The sequence below is a fragment of the Ruditapes philippinarum genome, unplaced genomic scaffold, assembly GCF_026571515.1.
Source record: "Ruditapes philippinarum isolate M1 unplaced genomic scaffold, ASM2657151v2 ctg1672_1_1_1_1, whole genome shotgun sequence".
NCBI classification, from domain to species: Eukaryota; Metazoa; Mollusca; class Bivalvia; order Venerida; family Veneridae; genus Ruditapes; species Ruditapes philippinarum.
Genome location: NW_026853606.1, coordinates 39313 through 65492, shown reverse-complemented (window position 1 = coordinate 65492; position 26180 = coordinate 39313). Strand labels below are relative to the sequence as shown.

The window sequence follows — 26180 nt, the reverse complement described above, 5'->3', positions numbered from 1 at the left end:
AAACATAAATTATGTATAGATGAACATTTATATTCAATTTGTTACATTCGATCAATAAAATATATGATAGATATATAAAGATTAAAAGCAGCTTCAGCATTCATCTGCAAGTTTGGAGGACGCGCAAGTCCATTAACGGTATTTGACATGGTAAACGTTAAGTTTTATGTTATTATTATTATTACAATTTGTTTATAACAGACACATAGTGCATTAAAAATAAACAAGAGGGCCATGATGGCCCTGGATCGCTCCCCTGACCCATCAACCGCATCCAAGCAATGTCTTAGACAAGCATCCTGGCCAATTTTGATGACAATTGAATAAAAAATGTGACCTCTAGTGTGCTGGGCAATGTGACCTAATTTTTGACTTGAGAGGACCCATATTCAAACTTGACCTAGAAATCATCAAAACAACCTTTCTGACAAACTTCTAGGATATTTGGATCAAAACTGCAGCCACTAGAGTGTTATTAAGATTTTTCTATTTTAAGCTTCTGTGATCTTGTTTTTGACCGGGGATGACTCATCTTAGAACTTGACCTAGAAATCATCAAAACAACCTTCCTGACAAATTACCATGAATATTTGGATCAAAACTGCAGCCACTAGAGTGTTAACAATCTTTTTCTATTTTTAGCTCCTGTGACATAGTTTTTAACAGGAGATGACCCATTTTCAAACTTGACTTAGAAATCATCAAAACAACCTTCCTGAAAAATTTCCAGAATATTTGGATCAAAACTGCAGTCACTAGAGTGTTAACAAGATTTTTTTTAATTTTTAGCTCCTGTGACCTAGTTTTTCACCGGAGATGATCCATCTTCAAACTTGACTTAGAAATAATCAAAACAACCTTCCTGACAAATATCCAGAGTATTTGTATCAAAACTGCAGCCAATAGAGTGTTAACAAGCATTTTCTATTTTTAGCTCCTGTGACCTAGTTATTGTCCCCAGGTGACCTATCTTCCAACTTGATGTAGAAATCATCAAAACAACCTTCCTGGCAAATTTCCAGAATATTTGGATGAAAACTGCAGCCAGTAGAGTGTTAATAAGCTTTATCTATTTTTAGCTTCTGTTACCTAGTTTTTGACCGGAGATAACCTATCTTCGAACTTGACCTAGAAATTATCAAAACAACCTTCCTAACACATTTCAAGAATATTTGGATGAAAACTGCAGCCACTAGAGTGTTAAAAAGCTTTTTTACTTTTTTTGCTCCAGTGACCTAGTTTTTGACCAGAGATGACCCATCTAGAAATCATTAAGACAACCTTCCTGACAAATTTCCAGAACATGTGGATCAAAACTGCAGCCACTAGAGTATTAACAAGCTTTTCTATTTTTAGTTACTGTGACCTAGTTCTATTTTTAGCTACTGTGACCTAGTTTTTCACCCTAGGTGACCTATCTTCGAACTTGACTTAGAAATCATCAAAACAACCTTCCTGACAACTTTCCAGAATATTTGGATCAAAACTGCAGCCACTATAGTGTTAACAAGCTTTTTCTTTTTTTAGCTCCTGTGACCTAGTTATGACCGGAGACGACCCATCTTCGAACTTGACTTAGAAATCATCAAAACAACCTTCCTGACAAATTTCCAGAATATTTGGATCAAAACTGCAGCCACTAGAGTGTTAACAAGCTTTTTTTATTCTTAGCTCCTGTGACCTAGTTTTTGACCGGAGATGACCCATCTTCGAACTTGACTAAGAATTCATCAAAACAACCTTCCTGACAAATTTCCAAAATATTTGGATCAAAACTGCAGCAACTAGAGAGTTAATAAGATTTTTCTATTTTTAGCTCCTGTGACCTAGTTTTTGATCGAAGATGATCCATCTCCAAACTTGACTAAGAAATCATCAAAACAACCTTCCTGACAAATATCCAGAATATTTGTATCAAAACTGCAGCCAATAGATTGTTAACAAGCTTTTTCTATTTTTAGCTCCTGTGACCTAGTTTTTCACCCCAGGTAAACTATCTTCGAACTTGATCTAGAAATCATCAAAGCAACCTTCCTGATAAATTTCCAGAATATTTAGATGAAAACTGCAGCAAGTAGAGTGTTAATAAGCTTTATCTATTTTTAGCTTCTGTGACCTAGTTTTTGACCGGATATAAGCTATCTTCGAACTTGACCTAGAAATTATCAAAACAACCGTCCTGACTAATTTCCAGAATATTTGGATTAAAACTGCAGCCAGTAGATTGTTAACAAGCTTTATCTATTTTTAGCTTCTGTGACCTAGTTTTTGACCGGAGATAACCCGTCTTCGAACCTGACCTAGAAATCATCAAAACAACCGTCCTGACTAATTTCCAGAATATTTGGATGAAAAAGGCAGCCACTAGAGTGTTCACAAGCTTTTTCTTTTTTTAGCTCCAGTGACCTAATTTTTGACCAGAGATGACCAGTCTTTGAAATTGATCTAGAAATCATTAAGACAACCTTCCTAACAAATTTCCAGAATATGTGGATCAAAACTGCAGCCACTAGAGTGTTAACAAGCTTTTTCTATTTTTAGCTCCAGTGACCTAATTTTTGACCAGAGATGACCCATCTTTGAAATTGATCTAGAAATCATTAAGACATCCTGCCTTACAAATTTCCAGAATATGTGGATCAAAACTGCAGCCACTAGGGTGTTAACAAGCTTTTCTAATTTTAGCTACTGTGACCTTGATTTTGACCTTCTAGTTTTTGACCGGAGATAACCCGTCTTCGAACTTGACTTAGAAATCATCAAAACAACCTTCCTGACAAATTTCCAGAATATTTGGATGAAAACTGCAGACACTAGAGTGTTAACAAGCTTTTTCTATTTTTAGCTCCTGTGACTTAGTTTTTGACCCCAGGTGACCCATCTTCAAACTTGATCTAGAAAGCATCAAAACAACATTCCTTACAAATTTCCAGAATATTTGTATCAAAACTGCAGCCAGTAGAGTGTTAACAAGCTTTATCTATTTAAAGCTCCAGTGACCTAGTTTTTCACCGGAGATGATCCATCTTCGAACTTGACCTAAAAATCATCAAAACAACCTTCCTGACAAATTTCTAGAATATTTGTATCAAAACTGCAGCCACTTGAGTGTTAACAAGCTTTTTCAATTTTTAGCTCCTGTGACCTAGTTTTTGACCGGAGATGATCCATCTTCGAACTTGACCTAGAAATTATCAAAACAACCGTCCTGACTAATTTCCAGAATATTTGGATGAAAACTGCAGCCAGTAGAATGTTAACAAGCTTTATCTATTTTTAGCTTCTGTTACCTAGTTTTTGACCTCAGATAAAACGTCTTCGAACTTGACCTAGAAATTATCAAAACAACCTTCCTGACACATTTCAAGAATATTTGAATGAAAATTGCAGCCACTAGAGTGTTAACAAGCTTTTACTTTTTTTAGCTCCAGTGACCTAGTTTTTGACCAGAGAGGACCCATCTAGAAATTATTAAGACAACCTTCCTGACAGATTTCAAGGATATCTGGATCAAAACTGCAGCCAGTAGAGTGTTAACAAGCTTTTCTATTTTTAGTTACTGTGACCTAGTTCTATTTTTAGCTACTGTGACCTAGTTTTTCACCCCAGGTGACCTTTCTTCGAACTTGGATTAGAAATCATCAAAACAACCTTCCTGACAAATTTCAAGAATATTTGGATGAAAACTGCAGCCAGTAGAGTGTTAACAAGCTTTATCTATTTTTAGCTTCTGTGACCTAGTTTTTTGACCGGAGATAACCTATCTTCGAACTTGACCTAGAAATTATCAAAACAACCGTCCTGACTAATTTCCAGAATATTTGGATGAAAACTGCAGCCAGTAGATTGTTAACAAGCTTTATCTATTTTTAGCTTCTGTGACCTAGTTTTTGACCGGAGATAACCCGTCTTCGAACTTGACCTAGAAATTATTAAAACAACCGTCCTGACTAATTTCCAGAATATTGGATGAAAACTGCAGCCACTAGAGTGTTAACAAGCTTTTTCTATTTTTAGCTCCAGTGACCCAATTTTTGACCAGAGATGACACATCTTTGAAATTGATCTAGAAATCATTAAGACAACCTTCCTAACAAATTTCCAGAATATGTGGATCAAAACTGCAGCCACTAGAGTGTTAACAAGCTTTTTCTATTTTAAGCTCCAGTGACCTAATTTTTGACCAGAGATGACCCATTTTTGAAATTGGTCTAGAAATCATTAAGACAACCTTCCTAACAAATTTCAAGAATATGTGGATCAAAACTGCAGCCACTAGAGTGTTAACAAGTTTTTCAAATTTTAGCTACTGTGACCTAATTTTTGACCAGAGATGACCCATCTTTGAAAATGATCTAGAAATCATTAAGACAACCTTCCTAACAAACTTCAAGAATATGTGGATCAAAACTGCAGCCACTAGAGTGTTAACAAGCTTTTCTAATTTTAGCTACTGTGACCTTATTTTTGATCGGAGATGACCCATCTTCGAACTTGACTTAGAAATCATCAAAACAACCTTCCTTACAAATTTCCAGAATATTTGTTTCAAAACTGCAGCCAGTAGAGTGTTAACAAGTCTTATCTATTTTTAGCTACGGTGACCTTGTTTTTGACCGGAGATAACCCGTCTTCAAACTTGACCTAGAAATTATCAAAACAACCTTCCTGACAAATTTCCAGAATATTTGGATGAAAACAGCAGCCACTAGAGTGTTAACAAGCTTTATCTATTTAAAGCTCCAGTGACCTTGTTTTTCACCGGAGATGACCCATCTTCGAACTTGACCTAAAAATCATCAAAACAACCTTCCTGACAAATTTCTAGAATATTTGTATCAAAACTGCAGCCACTAGAGTGTTTACAAGCTTTTCAATTTTTAGCTCCTGTGACCTAGTTTTTGAACCCAGGTGACCCATCTGCACACTTGATCTAGAAATCATCAAAACAACCTTCCTGGCAAATTTCCAGAATATTTGGATGAAAACTTCAGCCAGTAGAGTGTTAACAAGCTTTATCTATTTTTAGCTCCTGTGACATAGTTTATGACCGGAGATAACCTATCTTCGAACTTGACCTAGAAATTATCAAAACAACCATCCTGACACATTTCAAGAATATTTGAATGAAAATTGCAGCCACTAGAGTGTTAACAAGCTTTTACTTTTTTTAGCTCTACATACGATCGTTAATATACGGTCATAGAATATTTCAAGAAGATTCTATAGAATTTATAATACAGCAAGTTTCTGGAGTTTTTTTAATTAAGATTGCTTCGTAAATTGCCAGCTAGGTTAATAAAGTTTATATCAAGGTCACAATTGTTAATGACAATAGGGATGTTACAGAAGTGCTATAATTATAAAATGTATTATTAATAGATTAAAGAAAATCCATTTAAATTAATATGATTCTCAATCTTATTTCCAGAAGAAAACAGAGCAGTTTATCTTAAATATTGAACTAAGGTGAACCTTTAGTCTAGTATATTGTATTGTAAAGTGACCAGGTTATTTCCAAGTCTGATAATATCGTACTTTCATCTTTAGATAGGACCTTGCCATTATTAATAATGTTCAATTTATTTCTAAGAGAAATTGCGGTTGTCAATTGTATGTATAGTTTCCTTAATCCTCAATGATGATAGTGTATTGATATAAAGACTTTAGTAATAAAAATGCATATAAAATTAAAACACAACAAAACGCCTTAAAAGAGACTCTTTAATTGATCATTCGAAATGTTGATTTTATCAAATAGACTACACATACAAATAAATTGTCGGAAATACTATAGTATTTTGTCGTGTTTTTTATAATGAAAGAAGACGACTTGAACGACTGGCGTTCAATGTTATCCGAAATCAATGCTTATATAATATCTAAAACAGAAAGCACTTAACATAAATTCTAAAACATTTAAATAATACATTGAAAAACCTTCAAAATTCACTGTGTTTAATGCGGTCATTTATTTTTGTTTCAAAATTATAAAATGAGAAGTCACGTTTTTTGATGCTCCAGAGACAATTCGCTCACAATTTAAGGAATGCACCGTCTTGACAATAGCTCACCGACTTCACACTGTGATGGACTATGATAGGTATGACATTTTATGTAAATTTCTAATTTTCTGACTATGAAAAATCAGTTAAAAATCAGTGTGCTGTTAAATGTGATGTAAATTTTCAAATAGATATATGTACATCAATTTTGAATGAAATCCTAGCACAAAGCAATTTAGCTATATTTCTTAAATCTGGCAGACATTTCGATTAGTTTGTCAATGTTTTTATCCTCCTCCTCTACAACTCAATATGGAAAGCCTTGTTGTTTTTAAAGCTTCAATCAGCCCTTTCGTTTAGAGACAGACTGTGTGTTCAGTTCATAACTTTGCCATTAATTAACTATATATAATGTATAAACATGTAGCAATAATATGTACAACAACAATTTCGTTCTGAACGAGCTAATGGTACAATAACTTGTTTCCAAACATATTTTCTTTTGTTGTATATTTATCATTTGATATAACGTTACTTGTACATGCTGCAATAAAATATGTTTAAACTAATAATACTTTTGTCTATACAAATAACATAAATGTTTCGATCTTTTAGAGTTGTTGTCATGGAAGGTGGCTGCATAAAAGAGGTTGACGCTCCACAAGCTCTGTTACAGAATCCAAACACAATATTTTACGGAATGGCAAAAGACGCCGGGCTTGTTTGAACAGATATTGCGTTTTCAAAATATGAAAAGTTGAATTATTAAAACAGGCATTATACGAAATCTTGTTTTATATTAGAAGGGAGACAACCCTGCCATGTCATTATGTACATATTTATACTAGTTATCCTCCTTTACAAGTAAGGTAAAGTTTTTAAGATTTTGTTTTGAGTTAATTTCCATCATAAAATTTTAGTTTAAAAACTTAAGTGTAGTTAAATTATTGAACATGTACAGTATCTAATTATTTTTCAAGAAAAGTGTAAACATTTGATGTTATGGTTAGAAAAAGTCATGATATTTAGTTTTATTAATTTTAAGAAAACTTATGATATTTGAATAAGTTCTGAATAAACAATTGACAGTGTTAACATTTGGCATAATTATTGTTAGCAAAATATCTCAAATTACTTTGTTCTATGGTTAAAAATCTGTCTTCTTTTTTGTTTTGGTTATACATAGCGGGAACATTTGGTATTTTGTAAAGAGAACAAACGGAAGAAAATTTTATATTTGTAAACCAGTTGGAAAATGGTGATATTTTGTTTCATGGTTGAAAAAAAAGAAATATTTGCTTTCAATAGACGTATGTTAGATTGGCATTTCCAAGGTGAAAGCACGTAAAGTTCATTACACATATATTTTAGTGTTGAAGTTGAATAAGTTTTTAAATTGTGTAATAAATTTTCAAATAAATCAATGTTATAAACATTTATTGTTTGTTTAAATGACTTTGCTGTATTTTGTCTAACTACAATATATAAAATATATAAATAAATAAATATTTTATTAATTGTTATCCCTACATCGACACATGTAACAGTTACAAAATACATATTCTATACATTTTGGTATATCAACACAAAATGTTAAATTGCCTATTTTACAGTATAATTATATTCTATTAAAGGTAATGTGGCAACTTTTCAGCTTTATTGGTGGAATGCCCTTCCATGCTTTATGTCAGTCACGAACGGTTACATTTTGTACCAACGTTCCGTAAGAACGTTAAATGCCTTTAAATTTATTTGATATTTTAAAGAAATCCATACTGTTTACTTAGCCTGATATAACCAAAATTATAATATAGACTTATGTAATAAACTAGACAATTTTCTTGATTTGTTTCTCGACAAAAAAGAAACATTCTAAAATTTCTTCAAAATTTAATCGTATGTTTTTGTCAATGTTTCATTAACACACTTCCGAAAAATGTTAACCAAATGAAAACGTCTACAAGATTATTTAAAGCAAAGACGAAAGAAATATGTTAAATATAGAATTTACAAAAGATTGAGAATGAATATAAGATATCAATAATATATTTTTCATGATTAATATTCATTCTCACAATTAAAGGTGATTTCATACTTTAAATATGACACTGAATTTTATTATGTTTTTTGTACAGAACATAAATAAAATATTGTGAGATATGTGCTTATAATATTTTATCAAAGTTCTATTTTTTGTTCATAAATTGATCTTATGACATAGTTTGAAGTATAGTACACTACCTAGGTCAACATATGTTGAATTACATTAGCAGTTTTAATGTTATAATCTAATAAGCGTAATAAATTTAAATTGGAATTCCATACAGTAAAAATAATGGGTCTTTGAAATTACCTTTATTTTTATAACCTTTGAAAACTGATAAATTTTTCAATTTTCATCAAAATATGTTATTTTGAACAGTTCATTAAAGTTTAGTTAAACGTCTGATTGTACTGAGGAAATTATAAAATAGAACAAAAATATAAGTTCACAAGCATAACGCGGCTAAATGTCTGCCCCCTAATCAGGAGAAGTTACCGTTGCTGATACACTTCTAACTTTTCGTGGCAGTTACTTCTCCTGATCAGTAAAGTTAACTTGAATAAAAAGCTTGGTCAATTGAAATATGCATTATAAGAGGGGTAAATGGATAAATATTTAAATCAGAAGCAGATATTCAATTTATACTAGCAGGCGACTCCCTAAGATAGCGGGAAAAACACATTAGCATTTTAAGTCACTATATAAGTACAATATAGCAGTCCATTATCAAAGTTATTGTCAATGAATTGACAAAATGTTATTTTTCCGGGCCCATTTTCCGGTAGGGTCTTCCTTAATTAAATGAAAATAAACCAACATAAATAGTTTTAACTTATTATCAAAATCAAAGCAAGAAACAGAATAAGAATAATGGTGGTAACATACTTTAATTGAAATTCAACATAATTCTTTAATGTTACAAAGAACTCGAAAATAAAATACACGATAATGATAGTTTATAAACGATAATGATATTTTGCTGTGTTTGACTTGTAAAATATAAAATATCAAGGTCGAAACTATAATAATTAAATCTATTTGTTAAAACTATTTTCATTTTGTTAAACATATTTTCATTTAAACCCACTCATCTAAAACTAACTTTAAAAAATGCAAATAAATGATAATTTAAAATAAATCAAAGAAAAATATTCAAGCGGATTTCCACTGACGGCATGCAATTCTCAAAGAAACAATAAGAAATGACATTTGAATTGAAAATTAAATACTGAACATAATTGTGTAACACTTTACGTCTTTTATTTTTCCTCTCAACTGTAATGCAATTACTGTTTACAAAAGTATATAAAGTAAGGGAAAAAAAGTACAACATATTGACAACATAGTTTATAACACTGAATTAACGCTATTAATGCTTTTTACAAAATATTTATCTATGTGACTATTCTTATTAATCTTTTCCTCCTTTTACGTAAAGTGTAAAGTGTCTCAATAAAGATTAACATGGTGATAGTATTGTAGATACAACAATACTGTTAATTTTATCTCACTTTGGCACGGACAAAAGCAATACAAATGAATTATACAAGCATATTTATTTTGTGACACAACCCTAACTGTTACTTAAGTTCAAATATTTTAATGAAATTGCGGTCCACAGAGGTCGGTAATCCACTGATAAACATTTTATTTTGCTCTTCAGAAATGTTGATACAAAATGGCTCCAATACATGTTGCACAAAGAAAGGCAAAATCACTCTCGCACCAGGTATATCTACGAGCGGAGCGCTTTTAATCGGATAACAAACAAGAACACATCCACAATTTGTAACTGCTAAGCCTGCTGGTGTATCATTATTTTCGGTTTTATTTTGAGATATCAATTTTCCCGGGAGTGTGAATTCATACACGGCACGATTGTCTTTGTCAGACACGAACATATATTTATTATCTGTACTCAGATTTACATATGTTGGATATTTTAACATGCTTGTATCTCTAACCTCATGAAGGATATGACCTTCCATATCCAATACCTGAACAGCGGGAGGATTAATAAAGGACACTGCCAATACACCATTGCGATGATCTATTCCAGCACATCCTTTCCTGACATTCAGATTGTGACTTTCAGTTAAACCATTTTGCGTATTCACAAAAAAGAGTTTGCCTTTATTTGGTAAACATGCTGCAGCAGATGTTAAACTGATTGTTGTTATGTTTTTGGGGAAATCTGACAATTTCAATGTTGAGGTGACATTATTATCTCTGTAATTTAGAATTTTTAACGATTTGTTGGTGATGTCTGCTAACAGAATTTCAGCTTCAGATATAATTGTTATTCCTGTTATACAACAATTTCTTTCGTTTTCTGCCTGGCAATTTACTTTGTAAACAAAATGTGCCTTCATGTCATTATTTCTTGCATTGTCCCGAAAATGTTTTTACTTGTGTTGCAAGACTACCAAGCGGTGTGTTATGTTTCTTCAAAGTATCAAAATTTTCAGATACTTAAAGATTTTAAGTGTTGATCTGCCACTTGGCTGAAATGGTTTCATTTATTTTTTGACATTTTTCCAATTTTCTCTGTACACGCTTAGATGTCACAAACAAATTGTTGACCTTGTCTTTGCACTGATCCAGTTTTCTTTTAAATTCTTTCATTTCATCCGATAATGCCTCGCACTGATCTTGAAGCTTTTTATGTGAAGATACATCTCTATCATTCATTTCATTAACTTTTTGTAAAAGGTCTGCTTCCATTTTGTCTAGATAAGTATCCATTTCTTTTCGGAACAGCTTTATTTCTTTGACGACCTCGGTCTTTATTTCATCCGTTGCTTTCAAACTGCATTTTATTTCTTTTTTACATAAAGCAAGGTTTTTGCAGAGGATATCAATTTTATGTTTAATTAAATCGGGTTCCACATTGTTGTCATAGTTACAAGATACATCTGAAACGAGCTTAACCTTGCAAGAGGTATGTTGAAGTACCATACAATCTCCACAACCAACGCTGTCGTGCTCTTGACAATAAAACTTTACTATTTCGTTTACATGAACATCACATAGTTCAGTGCACGGGTCGCTTTGTGTCTGATATGTCGGCATTTCATATTTGGATTTGATCAAGTGATTTGTGGTAACAGCCAACTTCCGGTGTGCCATGATACATGTTGAACACATAAACTCGTTACAATTCTCACAATAACCCTCTGCTTGTGCAGTATCACCGTCACGCTGACATGGCTGGCATGATATAGCAGAAGTTTCTTTACGTCCCAAAACTTCCATTTTAAAGTGGAAAGTCCTCCGTAGCAACGAAATGTCCAATCTTTTGTCTACACATACACGTATCTATAAAAGATTATTAGCACATCAAAAGGGAATGTAAAATTGATCCCATTTCCGATTACTCTATTTTTATCATTATAATTATGTCAAATGTATATCTGCAATAACTTGATAGTGTTGCGTACATGTTCTTCTGAAATAACATTATAGTGTATAAACAGTTAAAAAAACAGTTGTAAAGTATTTCACATTAAGCTAGATAGCTTAACATAGACATCTGTCAAATTGACATTCAAAGACTACACATGCAAGTTTTGTCTTGTAACAATATCATAAATTATTCCAATTGATTAAGCTTTATTTATTCATTCTATATGATATCCAACGGTTTCACCGCTTAGAATCAAAGTTTCAATATACAAATCATTATTATCATTAAGTAAATATCGCGGGTTAGCTGCACCAGGTAGGCAGTATCAATTAGACTTTGGTCATAGAGAAAACTGACGCAACAAAAGATACGATCCTGTAATGATATATACATGCAATATATGATTTATATACAGGAGTCATTATTTGATTAAATAAACACAACATTATATTAACTGACAAGCATGATTTATTACAATATATATTAACAGAAACAAAAACAAAATCATACATGTAATAATATATAAGAATAAATACAGAAATTGGAAATATATTTTATAGCACAGAATGGCTTTGTTATCGCGTTGAAATACTACGGGAAAGGCGAAAAGAATTACAATTGATTATTTATCCGTGCAAAAGTAAATATAATTCACCGAAGTAACAATAATTGCATATGTGACCCTGAACATATTAATTAATATTATAGTGTTTTTAAAACTGATATAATTTGCTCTGTTTTTGTGAAAGTATTTAAAAACGATCAAGGATAGTTTATTTGAAGTAGAGGTTAAGTATAGGTTAATAAGCATTTGCCAAGACTGTAATAAATGTATGCATGTATAATTATACACTTTGACATAAACAGTCCCCGAAAATAACATGGAGGAAGTTAAATTGAACCCAGTTATTATTTAGTACGCAAGGATACAGGTTATGACGATCGAGAAAACTCTTTAAATAACTTTCGTCGAAACATAACACTGTGCTTTAAAATCATTAGAAGGGTTATAAGTATTACCACAATATTCAAAATATGACAAGGATTATGGTTTTTTTTTAGTGTATTTGTAATGTATTGTATACAACAACCAAAATAAATTTATAAAGACATAGAGTTAACAACCTCTGATCCCCTTTTAAAATTCCGTTTTGTTTAGTTCCGCCGATTGTTTTCTCGTTAAGGGCACACGCTTTTGGTTACTCAGGGCTATACACCGTTTTTCATTGAATGAATCGGAAGTGTCTCATTGAAGGTTCCATGATCATCGACGAATGAAAACATCGTCGAATGTTTCTAAAATTTAAAATTCACCATTTTCATGTTTAAATGTTAAATTCTACTTGAGCCGGTGTTAGGTAGCGTGGACGGTAGTTTGCACTTGATATAGTACCGTCCATTAACAGGTTAAATCAAACCGAGCCTGTCACATTTTCAATTCGTTGTTTTTGGAATTTTTCAGGGATTCTTATTTTCTCTATTTTATAAACCTTAGAACTGTAGTATGAAATGAAAACATATAATAGTTTAATTAACAAAAAGTGAATACATGTAATAGCATTTAAATTACTACCACTTCCATCGTCAAGCTAGACCAATTTTCATGCAAATCTTGAAGAAATCATGCGATTGGATTCAAAACTGTTCAACAGTTATTCAGACTTTTAACTTGTCATCACAATATTATATGGACAGGCATCGACGGCGATATATACAAATTAACAAATTTTTATACAATTCATCAAAATCGCAAAGTCTGAACACAATAGTAAAAATACACAGAACCGATACGGTATTTCAGTCTAACCTAAGCTAAGAAACTAAAATGTAACAAATACAAAATGTAGTACGTTAACACAAGAAATTGTTGACAATGTTTTTTCCAATTTATCAAGTTAAAGTCCACCTAAAGAAAGTAAATTCATAGATAAAAAAGTAAACAGTGCATTACTTATATACTTTTTATTATAATTGTCGAAATCGAAAGTACAAAAGACTAACCTCTTGACATCAAGTCGGATTTGCTTAAAATTGTACAATAAGTTAGCATATTTACATTAAAAATGATAATTGTCAGACATATTTTTAATCATTATTGTACCGGAAAATACTTTATTTTCTTTGGATGTCAATTATATGCATGCGATTTACATAATCAACGGTTACACTCGTTTACATCTGGAACTGTATTATGTACTAACGCAATGTTATTATAAGAAATAGCCGATGTTCCGATTGTAGCAAATGATCAGAATGACTAGAATGAACGAGAGTGTGTAAAATATCACGGATTTATATTGCAAATATAAATCCGTGAAAATATCAACTTTGTAAAACGAACGCTGAAGAGAATGGATAATTCGTGTGATTATACATAAGCATTTTCTTATGTTCATAGAAACAAGAAGATGAAAAAACAGTGAAAAATCAATGTGATGTTAAATGTGATGTAAACTTATAAATAGGTACATGTACATCAATTTGGCATGACATCCGAGCTCTTAATCATTTGTACACTAAAATCAAGCTATATATATTATATGACTGACTAAACTTCAACATGTTTGGAAGTATGTTGCTTTGATTGTCAAGTTTTTTCATCCGCCCACTCCTCCAAAATGGGGAGGTATATATTTTTTAAAGCGTCCGTCAGTCCGTCCGTTCAGAATTTGTGTCCGGTCATCATTTATTGATGAATTATAAAATTATTTTGTATAAATATGTCGATCTACAACAATAATTTCGTTATGAAGAGCTAATGCTACAGAAAACGTTTTGCCAAACCAACCTATTTTCTTTTGATGTATATTTATCATTTGAATATTACTTTACTTGTACATGCTGCAAAAAAAAATTGATAAACTGAGAATAACTTTTGTCTATACAAATAGCCTTAATGTTTCTATATATTAGAGTTGTTGTCATTGAAGGTGGCCGCATAAAAGAGGTTGACCCTCCCAAAGCTCTGTTACAGAACCCAAACACAATATTTTACGTAATGGCAAAAGACGCCGGGCTTGTTTGAACATATATCGTTTTCGAAATATTAAAAGTTGAATTATTGTATCAGGCATTATACGACATTTTGTATTTTATGAAAAGAGAGAAAACCTTGCCCTGTCATTATGTACATATTTATACTAGTTATTTCCCTTTACAAAGTCATCTGAAAGGTTACGTTTTGATATAAGTTCCATCATAAAATTTTAGTTTAAAAACTTAAGTGTAGTTAAATTATTGAACATGTACAGTATCTATTTATTTTTTAAGAAAAGTGTAAACATTTGATGTTATGGTAAGAAAAAGTCATGATATTTACTTTTCTATATTTTAAGAAAACTATTAATATAGTATTCTGAATTAACAATTGACAGTGTTAACATTTGGTATAATTATTGTTAGCAAATATTCTCAAATTGTTCTATTTTTGAAAACTGTCTTATTTTTTGTTATGGTTTTATATAGTGGGAACATTTGGTATTCTGTAAAGAGGAGAACAGATGAAAAAATTTTATATTTTGGTAAATCAGCTGGAAAATGGAGATATTTTGTATCATGGTTGAAAAACAAAATTATTTTCTTACAATATATTTGGATCGTCATACTTATGTTAGATTGGCATTTCCAAGGTAAAATCACGTAAAGTTCATTAAACATATATTTCAGTGTTGCAGTTGAATAAGTTTTTAAATTGTTTTATTCATTTTCAAAAAAAAATAATGTTATAAATATTTATTGCTTGTTTATATGTCTTTGTTGTATTTTGTCTTGCTACAATAAATAAATGAATAAATATTTCATAAATTGTTTTCTCCACATCCACACTACATTCATTTTGGGGAATAATTGTGTTTTATACATTGTATACATAAACATCTTTTCATGCAAAATGATTTATAGTATATAGTCTATACGTATACATTTTGGTTTATAAACACAAAATGTTAAATCGCATGATATAATTTAATCTCACTCGTTCAATTAATTCAGTATTGAAGTAATACTCATTCAATATCATCTATAGATGACACGAGCTATAATTGACATAATTCATTCCACTGTGCATACAGCATTCTAATTCTTAGGATATTTTGAAAAATTAAAATATTATAAATTCACTTATTTTCGAATCGTCACCTTCGAATGTATAAATAAACTATTGTTTTAAACAATAGACTTGTTCTATGATTATCAAGTTCAAATATATTTTCCTAATTAACATTTCTCCGTTAGAATATAATTACATGTATGTTCTGATAGCAGCACTCTATGTATTTATTTTAATTTTGTGTATGTGTGTTTTGTTTTGTTTTTTGAGTCTCTAAAACACTGTAAAGGTCATACTTTACTACTGGAGGCCGACGTCAGGTGCCTTTTGTACATTATTTTGGGCACGAACGCCCCCTGAGTAGAACCACCGACGTTCCGTAAGAAAACTGGATGCATCTTATTTTTTTGTTTATAAAATATATAGTGTTTACTTAGTCATATAGAATTGAAATTTTAATATATGTATAAATCTACAAAATTTCCTGGATTTCTTTCTTGAAAAACAGAAACATGCGAACATTTCTTTGAAATTTATAAGTAAGGTTGCATCAATGTTTCATTAGCAAATTTCCCAATAATGTTTACCTAAAGAAATGTCTACAAGTTTAAAAAAAGAAATGTGTCAAAACTCTTATTCACGAACATATCAGTTCGATATCAGGTATCAAAAACTTATTTTACATGATTTATGTTTATCCTGACATTAAAAGGTGGTTCAATACGACACTTAAGTTTATGGTTTGGTTTTAAATGAATAAAAAATGTTATATATTTGCTGATAGGAGTCTATAAGAATTTTGATTTGATATGTTTTTTCAATTCCTCCTATTATTTAGTTTTAATTTGTAACATTATACACTACCTTAGTAAAAATGTGTTAAATTACACAAGCACTTTCAATCTTAAAATCTAATTAGCGTTAAAAAAGAGAATTGGGGATTCATACAATAAATAGCTGAACCCCGAGTCGTTTTTCAAAGTTTAAAAATTAACCCTGCCAGCAATAAAGCATTACATTTTGATAAATAAAACGTTGAGTACTGATCAATCGTTACATTTTCATTAAAAAAGAGTCGTTTTAAGGTTATTTTTCATTCGGTTACATGTAAACGCCTGAATGTAGTGAAAAAACGCTGGGAAAAAACATAATTTCATAAGCATAACGAGACCGAGCGTCTGCTATCCCATATCTGATCAAGGGAAATAACCGTTGCTGGGAATTACTGATACACTACAAATTTTTCACAGCTGTTACATCCCCTGATCCACCAGAGATTTAAATATAACACGATTATATTGGATTCTTAAGTTAATATGCATTCTGAGAGGGGTAAATAGATTTTAACAATTGTGATATATTTTAAATATTAATAACAGTAGAAGACATTAAATTAATACTAGCAGGAAAATCCCTGTGATGCCTGGAAAAGCATGAGCATACATGTATCTGCATGTAATGCAATGTTATATACAGTAGCTCACAAGATAAGAAGTATATAGCAGTCCATTATCAAAGTTATTTCCGATGAGTTGACATAGTGTTACTAGCTTTTCGTCCTCTTGAATAAATTAAAGAAATGTTTATCGTGTAAATATCTGAAAGGAAGTTTATTCGGATCTCTTATCAATATTCAAATATGACCTGCTTAAAGTTGATCAGTTTACAAGGAGTGGGGGATTCATATTTGGGTTGGTAGTTAAATAACGGGAAGAAATCAATTTTCACAATTGTAAATTGATCAAAATGTGTTGAAATAGAGTCATGGGGTTAATTTTCAACGGGTTAAAATCTAATTTTATTCATGTCAAAGTATACCCATATCAATCGATAACACCACAAAATGTGTTCAATTATCACTCGGTCCGTATAAAGTATGGCATTTTAAGAATGATTTACAAGAATGATTAAATTCATTGAAGTACGCGTTCATCATGAGTTGTGAAGAGTTATAGGAAACTTTGGAGAAAAAAACATATATAAAGATAAGATAAAAATAAATGTTTACCTAGATACAATTTAAAGGTCTAATTAAAGTTTTCACTGAATGAGCTTATGTGCGATTTGCACGTCGTTGGATTTATGGGCGATTTGCACGTCGTTAGATTTATGTGCGATTTGCACGTCGTTAGATTTATGTGCGATTTGCAAGTCGTTAGATTTATGTGCGATTTGCAAGTCGTTAGATTTATGTGCGATTTACACGTCGTAAGATTTATATGCGATTTTCACGTCATTGGATATATGTGCGATTTGCACGTCATAAGATTTATATGCGATTTTCACGTCATTGGATTATATGCGATTTGCACGTCGTTAGATTTATGTGCGATTTGCAAGTCGTTAGATTTATGTGCGATTTACACGTCGTAAGATTTATATGCGATTTTCACGTCATTGGATATATGTGCGATTTGCACGTCATAAGATTTATATGCGATTTTCACGTCATTGGATTTATATACGATTTGCACGTCGTTAGATTTATGTGCGATTTGCACGTCGTAAGATTTATATGCGATTTTCACGTCATTGGATTTATGTGCGATTTGCACGACGTAAGATTTATATGCGATTTTCACGTCATTGGATTTATGTGCGATTTGCACGTCGTTAGATTTAACATTTTCACTTTCCTTCAAAATGTAATTCGAAACAATATTTTCTTTGACGCTCTTCTAAGTAAGTTAAATATTCAGTAAAACAAGTTTCAACAATATAACAAATAAAGTAATATATACCTTAAAAATGATATTGACAAAGATTTCTAGCGCTGTTTCGCCAAAACCGTCTGCACATGTTAATGATGTACACTTTTCACCTACGTATATATTTGAACGTGTCTTGGAGAAACGGGCTGGGCATGAAGACATGTTACATACACGTAGGTACAAACGTTCTTACAAGTACCCCTGTGTGGTGTATTCTATTAACGACTTTTACAGTTTTACATCACAATCTATTCATATTTTCGTATATTTGGTGTCAGTTATAACCATATGGTTGTAATATAATAGTATAAACTTCATAATGCCAAGATGTTCACGTAATTTTAACAACGTGTAATTTACCCTCTCCTAATGAATCTAGCATTCGGACACAGGGATTTGCCAGCGAAATAAAAAATATAAAAACTCACATACTATAACATATATTTGACTATGTAATGTTTTCGTATTGAGCTTGACATGAACCATCGGATAAACATTTGGATGCATATCAATTCCACATGTCAAGCGTTTTTATCCGATATCATTTCCAATACATATTTACATGTCTAGCGAGTGATACTTGCTGGAATTTATCGAATTTGTAATACAGTCGATTAAAATGTAATTAATATTTTATCCCATGACTTAATATCAAGAACGAAACCGTGATTACATGTATTAATGCTATTTATTGAAATATATTTCATTTTTCATCCAACAATATAATATAAGATTTAACAATGCAAGTATATAATTGATAGAAATAAATCACAGAACAATACGCAAGCGGATTTCCACTGACGGCATGTAATTTTCAAAGAAATAAAAAAAAAAGACATTTGATATAAAAAAATGAATAATGAACATAATATTTTCCTCTATAACGTTATAATATTACTGTTAACCAGAGACATATAATTTATGTATTTTAACGTTTCTGTGTTAAGAAAGTATATGAAGTGAGAGAAAAAGAAAACGTGCAGTATATTTACAACATAATTTATAACTATAAGTGCTTTTTACAAAACATTTATCTAGGTGAAAAATCTAAATCTTTACATTCCTTTTCAAACAAAGTAAATTGTATACATGTACATGAATTGTATATATTTATCAAGGTAGAACTATTTGAAGATAAGAGTTTTAAAGAATTGTAAATAATCCTGAAATGTTTCTTGCATAGACGAATATATAGAAGGTTGGACATAAAATGTCTGTCATATTTATTTATTTACTTTGCAAACAAAGGGAACCTCCAATTCCTAATGTCTAGGTAAGAAAATGAATTATTTTAATATAAGTATATTCTGAGTAAATATCCTCCAAAAACTAATAACAGGACTGTTGTGGATAAGTTATTGTAGATTGAATTGAAGACACCATGTGACTGTAAATCATTACATTTTGATTTTAATGTAAACAGGCACATTGTAACAAGCTGGCACAGACAATATTCATACTATACTATGATATAAACATATTGATTTTGTGACACAGCCCTCCACGTTATTTCATGTCAAATATTTTAATGAAATTGCCGTCAACGGTGTTGTAACATTCACTGATGAATATTTTACTTTGCTCTTCAGAAATGATGATATCGTATGGCATCAATACATGCTGCAAATTGAATGACAGAATTTCTCTCGTACCAGGTACAATAACTCCGAGCGAATCGCTTTTTATTGGATAACAAACAACAGCACATCCGCAGTTTGTAACTGTTAAGCCTGCTGGTTTATCATTTTTCTCTGTTTTATTTTGAGATATCAGTTCTCCCCGGAATTTAAATCTATACACGGCACGGTTGTCATTGTCAGATACAAACACATTATCATTATCTGTACTCAGATGTACAAATATTGGATATTTCAATATGCTTGTATCTTTAACCTCATGAAGGATATGACCTTCCATATCAAATACCTGAACAGCGAGAGGATTAACAAAGGACATTGCCAATATACCATTGCGATGATCTATTCCAGCACATCCTTTCCTGACATCCAAACTGTGACTTTCAGTCAAACCACTTTGCGTATTCACAAACAAGATTTTGCCTTTATTTGGTAAACATGTTGCAGCAGATGATGAATTTATTTTGGTTATGTCTTTGGGAAAATCTGACAATTTCAATGTTGAAGTGACATTATTTTCTTTGTAATTTAAAACTTTTAACGATTTGTTGGTGCTGTCTGCTAACAGAATTCCAGCTTCAGATATAATCACAATTCCTGCAATACAACAATTTGCTTCGTTTTTTGCCTGTCAATTTACTTTATTAACAAAATGTGCCTTCATGTCATAAATACACTTCTTGCATTGCCCTGAAAATGTTTTTACTTGTGTTGTAAGACTGCCGAAGGGTGTATTCTGTTTCATCAAAGTATCGAAATCTTCAGATACTTTAAAATTTAAAGTGTTTATCTGACTTTTGGCTGAAATGGTTTCATTAATTTTTTGACATTTTTCCAATTTGCTCTGTACACGTTTAGATGTCACAAACAAATTGTTGACATTGTCTTTACACTGGTCCAATTTTCTTTGAATTTCTTTCAATTCATCAGATAATGCCTCGCACTGATTTTGAAGCTTTTTCTGTGATGATACATCTTTATCATTTATTTTGTCAACTTTTTGTAAAAGGTCTGCTTCCATTTTGTCTAGATAATCATCCATTTCTTTACGAAATAGCTTGACTTCTTTGACTACCTCGGTCTTTATTTGATCTGCTGCTTTCAGACTGCATTTTATTTCTTTTTTACATGAATCAAGGTTTTTCCTGAGGTGACCAATTCTATGTTTAATTAAACTAAGGTGCACACTGTTGTCATAGTTACTAGATACATCTGAAACGAGCTGAACCTTGCAAGAGGTATGTTGAAGTACCATACAATCTCCACAACCAACGTTATCGTGCTCTTGACAATAAAACTTGACTATTTCGTTTACATGAATATCACAGAGTTCAGTGCACGTATCGCTTTGTGTCTGATATGTCGGCATTTCATCTTTGGATTTGATTACGTGATGTTTTGTAGTTGCCAACTTCCGGTGTGCCTTGATACATGATGAACATATAAACTCGTTACAATTCTCACAATAGCCCTCTGCTTGTGCAGTATCACCGTCACGCTGGCACGGCTGGCATAATCTAACAGAAGATTCCTTACGTCCCGAGACTTCCATTTCAAAGTGAAAAGTCTTCCTTAGCAACGAAATGTCCGATCTCTTGTCTACTAATACACGTATTTACACAGATAAAAATTATTAACATACCAATACGGTATGTACAATTGCACCAATTTCTGATTATTCTATTTTTATCACTGTAATTATATCACATGTATTTTTCTGCAATATAACTTTAAATTGTGACCGTGTCTATCGCGTACACCAAAAAAACGTCATTCACATTAAGCCGTGTCTCGACATATGCATCTGTCATATTGACATTCAATAAGTACACATAAAGTCAATCGAACACCAACAACAACAACTACCCTTTCATAAAATATGAATGAACTCAATAAAGGGCGTCGCGCTTCGGCGCGGTGGCCAACAAGTTTGGTCTCGTTACAATAACGTAAATGCTTTCAATTAATCTAAGCTTTATTTAATCCGTCTATATGATATTTAATGGTTTCACAGCTTAAACCCAAAGTTTCAACCACTTAAACTTTGAATCATTAAGTAAACATTTTCCGAAAATAACATAAAGGAAGTAAAATTGAACTGGGTTATTATTAAGTACGCATGGAAAGGGAGATCAATCCATATTTTAAAACTGCCCCAAATATTTCCAATGTTTGCAAAGAAAGATATAGTAACATATATCGATATATTGGTACAGACTTCAATAGAATATGATTACATAAAAATATCATTATGTTCTCCATATTTTTACATTTTTAAATGCGGTATATGAAACATTACACCGTTATTTAAAAGCAGTACTGTGTATCTTGTGTGGAATATATCAATCTGTACCCGCGGAATGTTCATTGTAATATTGTCTATTACGAAAATCCAACTTCAAATATTTTTTAATAAAACATATTAATGTGCTTTGATGACTTTCTTAAAGCGTTTAAATCGGTTGTCATTTTTCATAATAATATTTTTTTCATATCTTGATAGGTACTGTGTAAAAAATAAAAATAAAAGAAATATGTCAGTTTCCAATAAAGCAGATTAATTCTAAATGTCCTATAATAGCAATTAAATATGTTGATCCACAGAAAAATTAATTTTGTTTTCTTATCAAGTTGATGTTTGTAAATTAAGATGGACATTTCTCTTAAAATCTTTTCGGTGTGTTAGGTGATTTTTTTTTAGATTATTGATTTTATCTATTATAGAATTAATTGTCTTAAACATACATTCACTCATTTTTTTGCATATGAACCGGAACAAATGACAGTTATTTTTTTCTTGAGTAGCAAGAGTCTAGACGGACATACGTAACTTACACGGTCTTATAATACGGTATACACCAGTAATACGTAACACTCATCATTCTTACATGACTCGCAGTTTTCTCTATTGACCATAGAAGGACCGAAAGTTTTTGTAAATATGCAATAAAATCACTGTTTTGACGATCTATTTTAAAACAAGTGACTTAACCATTAAACTGAAATAAGTACAGAAACAAATCAGGCACAATTATTAAAGAATCGATTGAATGCGCAATTCCTCATGTCTGTAGTATAAAATCACTGTTGCAGAAACATTTATTCTAAAGCCGTAAGTTCATGAAAAGCAAAAAGTGTGCGTATTACTATATATTTTAAAGATTTTTTTAGTTTCTTAACGTAGGTTAGACTTAAATACCGTATCCATACTATTGTGTCCGAAGGCTTACGGAAAGGGCCGAAAAGTTGCGATTGACACGAAATTTGGCATGTAAAGATCTATGGTGGCTGATTTACACCATGTCGTATTTTTGCTTCTTTGTCTCAAAATGCGAAAACACGAAGGGACCACAAACTTGGATTTTGTCGTCTTTCGTGTTTTCGCTTTGTTTTTTCTTTTTTTTTTTTTGTTTGTTTGTTTGTTTTTTAGGCAAAGAAGCGAAAACACGATATGGCGTAAATCAGCCATCATAAAGATCAATTATAGCAAGGGAAAGTCATGTAACTGTTATACAACAAAACATATTACTTCTGAAAAGACAATAATTTATCAAAAGTATATACATATCTATGAAAATATACAATGACAATTTGAATATTGTCTAAATAAAATTAATGACCAAAACGTAAGATGTTTTTTTATCGTCCAAATATACGAGTATTCGCTATTAATTAATTAAAATGTCAGGATCACCACCGTCGGCTTAAAACTATGTGTTAATTCTTCCGACTAGTACTCTTCATTTTCATCTTCTGCTTCGTAAGTGGAATCGATACCACTTCTTCGTAATTCTTTTTCGAGGACAGCGAGGTCTTCCCCCTCGCCTCGGCGAATTCCCTTCCTCATCCCTTTTGCCTACATACCTAGAAAATGAATGTTTGAAATGCAATAACTATGGTTAGCAGAAGTAGATATGTACAAAATGTCCGAGTTCATAGCATAATAGGGAGTTTTGACATACAAAATGTCTTTGGATTTTAAATATATTGGGTTGGTTTGCATTAGAGTACATAAAAAAAGAATTGTGGCGTATGTTCAAATTTTAAATTATGATAAAAGCTTTAAATTAAAAACAGTGCAAAAATAACGTCATTGTGGTTCATCATTTCTTTCTTGTTCTATGAAAATGCTTTCCACAAAATTTGCTTTCGTCGCGGTTATAAGAAAGTCAAGATTATACGCAAACAGTTTCACACTTCCGAGAAGAGGAGAGAAGTATGTTTTTTAAATTTACATTAAATGGAAAAAAAGATCTCGTAATTGCTGATTAGATGATGTTGAAAACATTAATATCTTATTAGCCAGTGGACGAACGCTCTTTTGGCGTACATAAGGTCGAACTTGTGGTCCAGTCTAGACATAGCCTCGGCTATGGCAATTGTATTACTCAACATGCAGACAGCTGTTGGTACTTTGGCACGTGTTCCACCGGGGGAAACCACAGTAGGTGGACACCAATCAACAAATTTTGAAAACTTCTCTTCGTCTTTATTGCGGCGATTGCGGCGTTGACATCTTTTAGGAACAACGTCTTCTGTACAGCGCATACAACACGATCAAGTACTTTCCTAGCCGATGATCACAATTCACCATTTGGTTTGCTGGTTCGAAAACATTCGTTTACAATCTGGGAAACTGAAAGCTGTTCATTATAAGCCTTTCAGCTGCATGATCGGGGAGTATGTTCTAACGGGAATGGTTTTGGAAAAGGGAAAAAGTTTCTGAAAATCTGTTTAAAAAAACCGTTTAAGGGTCTCAAAAACTTAGCGAGGCAGTGATTGAAATTACAAAAATTTACCAATCAAAGGTTCAGATTAATACGAGGGGCGCTACGTAAGTTCTTTTGCAGATGTAAAGGGGCCCCATTATTACATGAACGCGCGCTGGGTTTTTAAGTTGTTGGGGGGTGAGGTGGCATTATGGGTCCCCGACAGCTTTGCAATTTGGGCCCGGGTACACGGCAAATCTAGCTCTTTCTTCCCCCTAGTCACGCTAAGTTTTTTCAAAAGCAAAGAGTAAATCCAGACCCTTTTTCCCCCCAAAGCTGTGGAACACAAAATCCTTGCAGACCCCCTGATTTATGGTCATTTACGAATTTGGTCAAGATTCGTCGATAAGCTCCTTACCTAGATAAAATGACCATTAGCGTAGTTGTTGAAGCGTCTTCTTTCCGGTTTATAAGTTCTCCGGATGATATAGCTTTGCCTATATTTTAAACCAACAACGGACCTCGTCTGCGAAATATCATATCAATAACTAAATGATAATTGTAATTAAAATAGATTCAAACAATTTTTTTTTTAGTTTGTTTTCCCCAAAAAGGTTGGTTGAAGGCTACTTATGTGGTGCCAAAGTTTGTAGAATAAATCCCCTTGTTTGAAAAAAACTTGGAAAAAAAGAACAACTTAATTCATTCCATAAAAAATATGTAAATTTTGTAATTTTTTAGGTCCAATATCAAATTATTATTTCAAAAAAATTAGTACACAATGAACAGAAACAAAATCTTCTCAATGATATTGAAGCGAATCAAAAGGAAACCAGCTGTCTATGAATTTTTAATGTTTAGTTGTGAAGATGTTTCAATCTTTTTAATAAAGTACATGTACTTCTTACAATGTATTTATTATTGGTTTTGTTATCAAACTTTTCCCTTTTTTTGTTCTCAAACAAAAGATAATGTCGGCTAAATTTGCTACTTTTTGACCAGTGGCAAATATTGCTACATGTAATTTCCTGATATACATTGAGATTTGCGGACCAATTGAGAGATTTATACGCAGAAAGAGATATTTACCAACGACAGTAGGCTCGAGGTCAACAAAAAGTGACCACGGCACGTGTTTCCCTGAACCAGTCTCGCTAAAGAACGTGTTGAACGAGTCGTCTCCTCTCCCTACAATCGTATCACTGGGCATGCGCCCATCGGGCTCGATCCCGTGTTCAAAACAATATAACTCCCAGCATGCATTGCCCATCTGCACATCCGCTTTCTCTCTATTTGACCGACATGGTTGCTGATCACCTCGCGCTGTAGTAATTGATATCTATTCAAAACTCAAGATTATTCCAGTGACTTAATATCAGTTAGTGTTTATCTGTCAACATAATAATAGAGACAAATTAGAATCCCCATAAAGCCCAAAGTTTAAGATTAGAAGTATACCCTTATGTTATTTTATCATTCATATATATATATGTTTAGATTTGGTGATTCATATTAGTTCGAAATGTTTTTGGGTATCCCATGAAGGGGAAAAAAGATTTTTTCCCAAGTTTCGAAATATTTTTTAAAAAAAATTTTTCCGGCAATTTTATGTTTTTAATA

The 26180-nt window shown here is 31.9% G+C and overlaps 1 protein-coding gene and 1 pseudogene across 1 annotated transcript in view; one reads left to right on the top strand and one right to left on the bottom strand.

Moving 5' to 3' along the window:
- The window catches only part of LOC132737324 (multidrug resistance-associated protein 1-like), a 60676-nt gene extending 53644 nt beyond the window's left edge, over window positions 1-7032 (top strand). Inside the window, exon 22 of the mRNA XM_060724591.1 lies at window positions 6621-7032. Within this exon, the coding sequence (XP_060580574.1) occupies window positions 6621-6732 (112 nt within the window). The 3' untranslated portion in view covers window positions 6733-7032. The remainder of the gene's footprint in view (window positions 1-6620) is intronic.
- Window positions 1-25845, bottom strand: part of LOC132737326 (tubulin alpha chain-like) — a 52458-nt pseudogene extending 26613 nt beyond the window's left edge.
- Between the last annotated feature and the right edge of the window lie 335 nt (window positions 25846-26180).